General features: G+C 41.6%; 1 protein-coding gene across 1 annotated transcript in view; it reads left to right on the top strand.

The window, feature by feature from the left end:
- The first annotated feature begins 321 nt into the window (after positions 1 to 321).
- RCAN1 (regulator of calcineurin 1) overlaps positions 322 to 10,996 on the top strand; it is a 52,136-nt gene continuing 41,461 nt past the window's right edge. The window contains exon 1 of the mRNA XM_042458426.1: positions 322 to 851. Coding sequence (XP_042314360.1) covers positions 606 to 851 — 246 coding nt within the window. The 5' untranslated portion in view covers positions 322 to 605. The remainder of the gene's footprint in view (positions 852 to 10,996) is intronic.

Below are 10,996 nucleotides of genomic sequence, written 5' to 3'. Positions count from 1 at the left end.
AAATCCCTTAAAAAAACGCAGTTTGGGGACCACTTCAATACACTTTTAAAACAGGGCTAATGCATTTTTACAGCCTCCTGTTGCATTGTGGGAGTTTGTGGTTCAGCGAGGCCTATAAGACCTCTCTGGCTGAATAATATTCCAAACGACCCTTCTTAAACTACAAGTCCCAGAATGCAACAGGACAGAGGCAGCCAGAGTCCCCTTCCTAAACTACAAGTCCCAGAATGCAACAGGAGGCATCCAGGGCAGTTAAAGTGGGGTTAGCCCCCATTTTAAGAGTGTAGTGCAGTGGTAATAATTATAATCATCATCATCTGCATGATAGTGTTTTTGCTATTTGCGGTTTTTCCACAGGGACGAGTGTAGTAGTAGTACTAGGCCTCAGAGGCGGGCATCGCCCTTGATGCTCTCCCACAAAATGGCCGCCGCAAAGCCTAGCCACTTGGAGACGGGTCACTTGTTGAGCGGCTTGATTGGCTCAGGCGGGGGATCTGAGGCCTGGGCGCCTCCTCAGGGAAAGAGTTAAGGCCTCTGGCTGCCTCGCTCCTTCCCTCAGTCGGCCACGGAGGCTCCTCCTTCTCCTCCTCCTCCGCTCAGCCGGCATGGAAGCCTTGGGGGGCGGCTGTCGGAGGGAGGAGGAGAGCGAAGGCGGCCAGGGGGAAGAGGAGCCTGAGGGGGCTGGTGAGGAGGCGGAGGACGAGGCGGAGGCGGTGGCCGTGGCGGAGGAGGACCCGCTGGAGTGGACCTTCGTGGGCATGGAGACGACGATGTCGCTGCACGACCTGCCCACCGCCCTCATCGCCTGCAACCTCCCGCTGGCCGTCTTCTTCCCGGACGGGCCCTGCAGGGTGGGTGAGAACTAGGGGAAGGCAGCGGGCCGCGGGGAAACTACCATTCCCAGGATCCCCTGGGCCCTCGCCTGTTGGGGGCATTTAGGAATAATGCCTTTTAGAGATGGTTATTCCCTATGGTGCGGGGATCTTTATTAGGACAGCCCCACAGAGCAAGGGTTGGCTTAATATACAATATATGTATGTATGTATATGTGTGTGTGTGTGTGTGTGTATTATGGAACATGCAGACATATACACACTGCATACACACACAAACAGGGTAACTAGATGTCCTCCTTTTCCAGGACAGGAGTCTTGGCCACAGTGAGGCTCCTGCTGGTATTAGGGAATGAGACCTGCCCTGTTAAAGATAAGGGCTAGTTATTCCCAGTGGTGCTAATACCTTTATTAAGCCAGCCCCACAAAGCAGGAAATATATATGTGTGTGTGTGTGTGTATTGCTTGTATCTAGAGTTGAGAACTCAATATCTTGTTCCACTTACTACCCATATTCTGGGTTGACCAGACGTCTACCTTTCCAGGACATGTCCTACATGTCAGCTTTCTGCCCAGGAAAAATGCAAAATGTCCTCAATTTTAAGTGAGCCTAAGGAGTGTGTTTTAGCTTTTATTTGGTCATGTCCTCCAATTTTGCTTGAATGTGCCTACATTTTGAGGTGCCTTGTCTACCTTTGCAGTTATAACATCTGATTACCCTGTACGCGCACACACACACACAAGTCCAAGCTTTCCGGGTAAAAGATTCCCATCCTGAGGGATCCTATTTTGGAAAACAGGCCAGGAAGGATGCACAAGGACTTGTGTCATTCTTAACATATGGCCTCAAGCTGTAAATGGCCTGTGGAGTATTGAATCTCATAATCTGGCAGTTCTCATACTATAATACATGTATAATTTTTACATTCATTTATGATACAGCTTGTGGCACGATGAATGCATTTAGTTCTCAAGTGTACCACAGGACCCCTGCTCCTCTGCATGGCTGGTAGGCATGATGTGCATTAGGGAAGATAGAAAGTGTTCTGTGAAAAATTAGTTTTCTTTCTAAGAGGCATCAGTGTTGGCTGAGGAAAGGTGTACACAGGCAAGATTCTGCACCAATGCTCACTCGCCCACTTTCTGATCATCCTAATGAGCTGGCAGGAGCTCAGAGTTGGTTGGGGGGGGGGGAAACTTCCCTGCATGTTTCTACTGTGGAGATTGAATGGGCTACAGCAGTACCTCTGGTCCCCCTAAGCATGATTTGCTGCTGGCTGACATGCCTCTGTTGTTCCAGTCCTAAGCTTAATTAACCTAGAAATAGCAAATTTTGCCAAGAACTGTATGGGATAGGTACGAGCCATAATTTTAATAAAGGCTATGCCTATTCTGCACAAAAGTTCCATTATGGGTAAAGGAAGATTTAATCTTAACAAGCAGGGATTAGCACTAAAATGTGGGGTATCAATTTAAACATGTAGTATTGTAATTTCCTTTAGGGGTCTAACTAGCAAGGCCTGAACAGAGCTTTAAACAGAACACCAGGCTCTCTAGCATGCTGTAGCTTAGCTATTATTAGTAGCAGCCCCAAGCATGAATACTGTATTGTGCTAGCGTTACAGGGCTTCTATTCTGGATTCAGGTCAGGCCCTATTCAGGAACACTGTAGGTGTAGTTCTGGATTGGATTAACAGCAAGACTCCTTTTTCCAAGAAACATCTATACTTAGGGGAGACAGCTAGGAAAATTTGTGTGCCCAAGGTGCCATAGCATCATGAGAGAAGCATGCATATGCAATCCTTGGTCTACCTATTTTGAGACTTAACTGCATTTTTGGAAAACCCATATTTAATGCAGAAATTCCCTGCTCCTTCTGCTGTTTTATTTGTTGGCATGCCACCATCCACTTCTGTAGTTGCATGTTTTTATTTATAATACATATATCCTGCACCTTCAGTGCCAGTTCTTAGGATTACTATTATATGACATGATTATTGTGTCTTGTTATTGCTAGACATGGCTTCTTGGATGTTAGGTATGTTCATTTCATTGGATCTTACTCCCAGGTAGTTTTCAAAGAAGTCACCATGTTAATTTATTGCTGCATGTTTAGGACTGAGCACTGATTGTATAGTACAGATATGAGCTCAAAGCTTGTTGAGCTACAGTGCTAACTCAAATTTAGCTGCAAAAAGAGTTATCATTTAGTTGCAAAAGACTTGCCCTGTTGTAGCTTATCCCACAAGTACACTCTAAAGACTCTTCATACTTTTGATTTGATAGGTAGGAGCTAAATTACCATTCCACAATGAGAGAGTTCAAGGCCTTGGTGCCTTCATTATACATCTGTGGAGTCCAGTGTACATTTATACTGTGTTGGTAATATATAGGGCATAGCATTAAATGACAACACATATGCGAGGGAAGGCACAATGGGAAGCTTAAGTGCCTTATGTTTCTTGTTGCCCTGCCCCATAATATTCAAGGTAACTTTAGCCTCTCTCCAGCTGCAGTCAAGTGTTTGTCAGAAATGGGAAGCATGCTGCTGTTTATCTTTTCTCCTCCCCACTCTCTGTATTTGTTAATGCTGTTTTAGAATCCGAGATGTGGAGGTGCGGAGTAATGTATTATTTTAGCCATTAGATTTATACAGTTTAGAGTCTTTTACCATAAAATAGTTTCTATTACACGTTTATTTGATGCTTCTTAGATACGTGCAGAGTCAGTTTCAAATATATATTTTGCTGTTTTACTTCTTAAAACGTTAACTTTAAGAGGTTTCTTTAAACCACTGAAGGACATGGTAGTTCTATCTCCACATAGAAATCCAGATGATTAAAATGATCCAGATGGTATGAATGCTGACTGAGATCCTGCATAGAAAACATAGCTACATTTGCATACTTTTAATCTGTCTCCTACCTCAACTCCTCAGAACTCACCTTAGAAGCCAGGCGGCTACACCCACCAAGGAGTTCTGAGGTACTAGCAAATGCTGAAAGATCATGCATCCCTCTCCCTACTGCTAGGTGATAACATCATGTCACAACTGCTTATCACATTGCATCTCACTGGTGGAAGCAGGGAGGGCCAGACACATCATTCTTCAGTAACCTGCTTGCCTCGATTGCTTGGTTGGTGTGGCAGCCTGACTTCTAAAGTGGCTTTGGATAACATTTGCAGTTCGGGTAATGCCACAATCAGTGATGTGAATTGCAAAATTTCTAAGATTGAACAGTATGCCAGCCACTGTTTTTATTCATTTGCATAGTCATCATTTGTTGAAGCTTCCTGCTTCTTTGGTGAATTTTCACTATGTGGCATACCATAGACTTATAGACGCACAGAATCATAGAGTTGGAAGAGACCACAGGGCCACCCAGTCCAACCCCTGCCATGCAGGAACACTAATCAAAGCACTCCCGACAGAGGGCCATCCAGCCTCTGTTGAAAGACCTCCGAAGAAGGAGACTCCACCACTCTCTGAAGGAGTATGTTCTACTGTCAAATAGCTCTTACTATCAGGAAGTTCCTCTTGAGATTTAGATGGAATCTCTTTTCCTGTAGTTTGAATCCGTTGCTCCTTGTCCTAATCTCTGGAGCAACAGCAAACAAGTATGACATCCCTTCAGATATTTAAACATTACTATCATGTCCCCTCTTAACCTTCTTATCATCAGGCTGAACATTCTCAACTCCCTAAGGCACCCCTCATAGGGCTTGGCTTCCAGACCTAGCAACATGCCAATTCTTTCCCTCAATAGAATATATCCTGCTATTCAGTGTTTATGTACTGCCATATCCATAGTATTTTTGCACAGTATGGTTCCCCCTGTTGATTAGTCATGTGACTCCACATTCTAAATGTTCACATATTTTGTTTAAATTTGTACAGTGGGCCCTGGGGTTTGGTTCCAGGACCCCCCATGAAATTTGTGGTTGTTCAAGTCCCATTAAATGTAACAGACACTTTTTGGAATATATATATATATATATATATATATACACACACACACACACACACACACACACACACACACGCACACACATATACACAGGGGACCCTTCCCTTATGCAGGGGATCTGTTCCAGACTACCCCACGTAAGGGAAAAAGCATATATGCTTCTTCCCCATTGAAAATAATGGGGCACGAGCCCATGCTGGGTGCAGCATGAGCGTGCTGGAAGCTGCGTATGGCATGCCTGCATATGGTGCAGGCGCATTGTGTCTCTCTCTGTGTGTGTGTGTATACAGTTGTCCCTCCATATTCTCTAGGGTTAGGGGAACAAGACCCCTGTGAATATGGGAAAACCGCAAATAACAAAAACACCATGTTTTTACCTGAAGGACACCTCTCTAGGAATCACTAGGTCCTCCAGTGCAACTCTGTGGTCAATGTCCAACATACACTGACCATAAAATGGCACTGGAGTAGCTACAAATGGTCTTTTAGTGCAACTTTTAGTTAAAGTTGACCACAGAGTTGCACTGGAGGACCTAGTCAGTCCTAGAGAGAACATATTAATGAAATCCGTGAATAATCAAAGCCGCAAATATCAAAGCCGCAAATATGGAGGGATGACTGTATAGAATATTTTCAAGCTGTGGGTGCTTGAATCCATGGATAAATAATCTGCAGATACAAAGAGCTGACTGGATTACCCCTGATACACTACTGGAATTCTTATCCAGAGCTATATTTAAAAATTAAAAATTTAATCTCTTCCATACCACTGCGCTGCCTTTTCAAGATGTTGTTGTGTGCCTTCAAGTCGCTTCCGACTTATGGTGACCCTAAGGTGAACCTATCATGGGGTTTCCTGGCAAAATTTGTTCAGAGGTGGTTTGCCCTTGCCTTCCCTTGAGGCTGAGAGCATGTGACTTGCCCAGAGATCACCCAGTGGGTTTCATGGCCAAGCTGGGAATCAGTCCCTGGTCTCCGGAGTCACTGTCTAACACTCAAACGACAATGCCAGGATATTTTACCATTATGTTTAAAAATCTGGAAATGAAAAGTTGCCTGAATCAGCCACAAGAGGGTAAAGTTGCATCAACCTCTTAATTCTTTCTGTGGCTTCTCTGGATTGGTTTTAAAACTGTTTTGGCCAAACCTATACTGTCTGTAATAAGAATAAAATGTACATCTCAGTAACCTTTTCTTACAAATAACTCTGCTAAGGGTTTTAACTCTAAATTATATTGCTTGGCAGATGGCTGTATTAGTCATATGTGGTGTTTTGGCTTGAAAGGAGAGGGGCAAGACTAGTTCTCCTCATTTCTAAAAATGTGCAAATTTATTCAATGGAAATTATGTGGTAATTTACAAACCTGTACCATGGAACAGTTTAAGAAATCATTTGGCTAATTCAGCCATCCATCCATCATTTTATATATATCCCACCATTTTTCCCAGCTTGAACTCAAGGCTGCTTAGAAAAAAAGCAGAATACAATAAAACACATGTACAGTGGACCCTCCATATTTGCTGGGGTTAGGAGCACAGGACTTCCGTGAAGTAGAAAAACTCTCTAGGAATCTTTAGATCCTTCAGGGCAATTCTGTGGTCAAGATCTGCCAGAAGTCGACTATGAAATTGTGCTGGAGGACCTACAGATGCCTAGAGAAGTGTTTTCTCTAGGAATGTCTAGGTCCTTCAGTGTGACTTTTGGCAGAGGTTGACAATAGAGTCATTCTGGAGGATCTAGAGATTCCTAGAGAGAACATATGAATCAAATCTGTGATTGATCAAAGCTATAAAAGTCAGTCGCAAATGTGGAGTGTCAACTGTTGTTAAAAACATCTAAACATACAAAATAGCATTAAATAGCAACAAATTTAAAACCAATCAAAATCTTGCTTAAAAAACGGTACACTACCATAAAAGTCATTTTTGTTAAAATCGCTTTCCAAAAACTTGCTGGGAAAGAAAGTTCTTAACCTGCCTCCAAAGGGAGAACAAAGAATGAGCCTAACTTCCCTAGAGAATTTGATTAATCTATGGCATTCCAAGGCCAGTATCATTCTGCTGATGAAAGGCTCTTTGGACCCATGGTGGTTTCCATTAACAGAATAGGAAGGGAAGTGGTTTTAACTGATACTCACACTACCTTGCAATTTCTTCCTCCTCCCATTTTCTCCAGAGCGTAGTCAGTGGAACTCTTCAGAACAGCATGGGAACTGACAATCTGACATGACATTCTGGTGGTATTTACAGTATTAGAATGGATACTCATTTCTGGGACTACTGTCCTCTAAAAAATAGTTAGGTCTGTAGATAAACTATGGCCCTTATGCAGCTTCCTGCTAAATGGTTTGTACCTTGGCATTAGAAATACAGCTCTTCTTGAAAGCTTTAATATTCCTTTTTTCTTCTTTTAGTATTCATATGTTGCTTTTTCTTAGTATACAGTAGTTAGAATTGGTTGTTGTCTATGCAATTGTGATTAGTTGTTAAGATAAACTTTCAAATGTATGAGGGGTTTTTTATTTTTTATTTTTAAACAAACTCAGTTTGCCTCTCTTCCATTTAAAAGCATATTTGCAGGCACATATGAGGGGATGTTTTTGTATTAAAAATAACATCAATTGGGAGCACTGTAAAGAAGTAACAAGAAAGAGGCAGAAAAGATGGTGATTTTAAATCAGATGTTTGGTAAACATGATGCCTTCCTCTTAGCCTGCCAGGAACTGCAGGAAAATCTATCAAGTTATTTTCATATGCCTCAGCTCTTTTGTGTGGAGTTGCACAAGGTCACATGATGGAGAAAGGGAGAAATGACAGGATATCTGAGGAAATTGACCCATGAATCATTAACATGCCTTGATTTTTTTTTCTTTGCTTAAGGAAACCAATTATTTATAGCTTTGCATTTTGCATGATTCTGAGTTTCCATTTGATACTTTAAGAAGATTATTCCACTTAATCCTTTGTTGCTGTGTACTTAGCCAGCTAGTTTGTAGCTGCCCTTCCCTGATGTATCATATGACAACTTATGTTAAAGGTCATTGTGCAGTTAGTTGTGTATTTGGTGACTGGTTTTACTGGTAATACTAATTTAATGGCACTCCTAGTATCTGTTAAATTAAGAAAAAGTAGAGTGCATGAAACCATTAAACTACAACTAGTTTTTCCAGTTTGAATTGTCAAACAGGGCTAAAAAAAATCTCAGGCCTCCAAAAGGGACCTTAAGAGATGTGGAATACAAATAATTAACTGTGAAGTTATTGTGTTTATGTTAAATAGTTAAGATAACTTGAATGTTCACAATGAATTGCAGCTGCTAATTAAACAGCTTGAATTTTTTCCAAGTACTTTTTGCATTACCTGCCTTTGTCTTAGGAAAAAAAACACATAGGCGCCATTTTTCACTTCCTTCAAATCTTAACTCCATTCCTAACTTTTCCATAACGGTTTTGGCATAGCCCTATAATTTCTTTGCCTTAGTACTGTGTATACCATAGTTAGCCTGAAAGTATGTGAAGTGATATTTTGTTACTGTCCTTTTAATATTTGTTTATCCTTTCTCTGTAATTTTCCCTTAATGTTTTACATTTTCCTCTGTTTTTGATTCTTGTGTTATTTTAGATTGTCAGCTTCTTGGGGCAGTGACCTGTCCTCTTGTATCTCATGAACTGTGGTGCCTATTAATTGCTTGCAATTACACTAAAAACCCATCATACTCTCAAACATCTGTTGCACCAGTGTTTGCAAATGACAGGAGAGAAAGAAAGATAGGTGATTCCTAGTATCTTATTCCGTATTAGCTGTTGTTGTTGTTTTTGAAATGCTTCTAGTTAGGAGCCAAATAAATTAGTTTAGCAAACTAGAACTTACCTTACTCCTTATTTGCTGTTTTGCACAATCTGTTTAAGTAAAATGATGTCTGGTTTATTCCTACTCCTGGTCTGATGGGAAAAGCAGTGGGAAGAGGAAGTGTGTGAACAGAGCACTTTGAAACAGACTCATTTTTGTTTATTGTACTAAACCATAATTTAGTGTTCTGTGCAAACTACCCCAGTGTCCTTTGATAATTGCTGAAACCTGAATACAAGCCTCTGAGTGGAGTAAAGAACTGAGCAAGAGTTATTTTTGCACTTCTCTGGAAAGATTTCAGTGTTTCCTTTTGTTGTTTGTCTCTTTTATGAAGTGGGCATTGCAGTCAAGACATCATTCTGTAGACATTTCTTCAACATTTACTTTAGAAGTTAATAGAAACCTAGTTTATAAACAAGATTAGAAAATATGATGGAGACAGAATAATATTTAATGGTCTGGGAATAGCGTTCTTGAAAGAGAGCCACTTTGACTCGAGGTACAGTCAGCTCTCTGTATCCATGGATTCTTAATCCATGGATTCAACCATTATATAAGCAAACCTTTATTTGGCCTTTTTATATAAGGGACACCATTTTACTAGGTCATTGTATATAATGGGACTTGAGTATCCATGGATTTTGGTATCCACAGGAGGTCCTGGAACTGGATACCAAGGTCCCACTGTACTTTGGACAATAGTTGGTGCTGACTGATAGCAAAAAAACAACATTAATTTTGTAAGGGTGAAATTGTTAGTTATAGAAGTAGATATGCCTTTATCTTAAATGTTTACCTCTTATACAGTATATCTAAAAGAAATAATGAGATTGTGTTTCCAAAGCTCATGAATTGGATGTGTATGTGTTGCTTGCCTTCAAGGTGTTATGGCAACCGCAAGGCAAACGTGGGGTCATGGGGTTTTCTTGACAGGATTTGTTGGGGGGTGCATGTGGAGGGTGTCTTTTATCTCCCTCTGAGACTCAGTGTGTGACTTGCCCAAAGTCATCCAGGAGGTTTCCATGGCAGAGTGCGGGGTTCGAACCCTGGTCTCCAGAGTCAGATCCAATGCTCAGACCACTCTGGTTCATCATGAATTAGACAGGCAGTCTTATTTGATTATTTAATAATAAGTCAGTTCATAATGATTCAGTTAGCAGCTCTTGCAGCAGGCTGTAACATGTTAATTTAGACAGTTGATTCTAGCCTCTGTGGAAATAAGCTAAACTGTGTGTTTGGGAAACCATGTTTTTATTTATTGCTGTACCTTTTATGTCTAGGAGTACATCTATGCTGTAGAATGCAGTTTGACACCACTTTAACTGCCATGGCTCCATCCTTCGGAATCCTGGGATTTATAGTTTTGTGAGGCACCAGCACTCTTTGGCAAGGAAGGCTAAAGACCTTGTAAAACTACAAATCCCAGGATTCAATAGGATTGAGCTACAGCACGTAAAGTGGTGTCAAACTGCATTATTTCTACAGTGTAGATGTTCCCAAAGCTACTTATTACACGTATCTTAAAATCTCTACATTGGCTGCCTATTAGCTTCCGGGCTCAGTACAAGGTGTTGGTTATTACCTATAAAGCCCTACAGGCCTGGGTCCAGACTACTTGAGGGAATGCCTCCCCCCATACAATCCTTCCCCACACTCAGGTCCTCTAGGAGGAACCTACTACAGCTGAAGAAAACCAGACTGGTGGCAACTTCCCAGAGGACCTTTTAAGCTGCCACTCCGAAAATGCGGAACGACCTGCTGGAGGAGATCTGCCAAATTACATCTTTAGAGGCCTTTAAAAAGGTGATAAAGACGGATCTCTTCCGGTGAGCCTTCCCAGACTAACCTCCAGAATGAGAATCTGAACTGCTCACCTACCCACTGTCTCTCCCTATGACCACTCCTGTAAATATTTTTCCGTTTTCCTAATTTTAGCTGCATTCTCTATGCAACTGGGTGTAATGTGTGATACTGCTATTGGCCTGTTACAGACAGCCAAAATAAAGCTGCTTCGAGTCACAGTGGAGTATGGTGTTTCTACTGATGCCATGCGTCCTACAGCAGTCCCGAAGTGCACCACACAGCAAAGCCACGCTCCAGGCTGGAGTAGAGCGTGGCTTTGGTGCTAGGACGCATGCATCATTGAAACACCATACCTCCACTGTGACTCGAAGCAGCTTTATTTTGGCTGTCTGTAAGAGGTTAGTATATAGTATGATGTTTTATTTGTATTTTAGCAGAAGGAGAGGGGCTAGGGGATTGGGATCATGTTACTACTGTTTTTAAATATTATATTGGACTGTTGTTACCCACCTAGATCCTCAAAAGGGAAAGGCGGAATACAAA

Source organism: Sceloporus undulatus, chromosome 3 (genome assembly GCF_019175285.1).
Source record: "Sceloporus undulatus isolate JIND9_A2432 ecotype Alabama chromosome 3, SceUnd_v1.1, whole genome shotgun sequence".
Lineage (NCBI taxonomy): Eukaryota > Metazoa > Chordata > Lepidosauria > Squamata > Phrynosomatidae > Sceloporus > Sceloporus undulatus.
The sequence above is the reverse complement of the archived record's forward strand: the minus strand, read 5'-3'. Positions and strand labels throughout refer to the sequence as shown.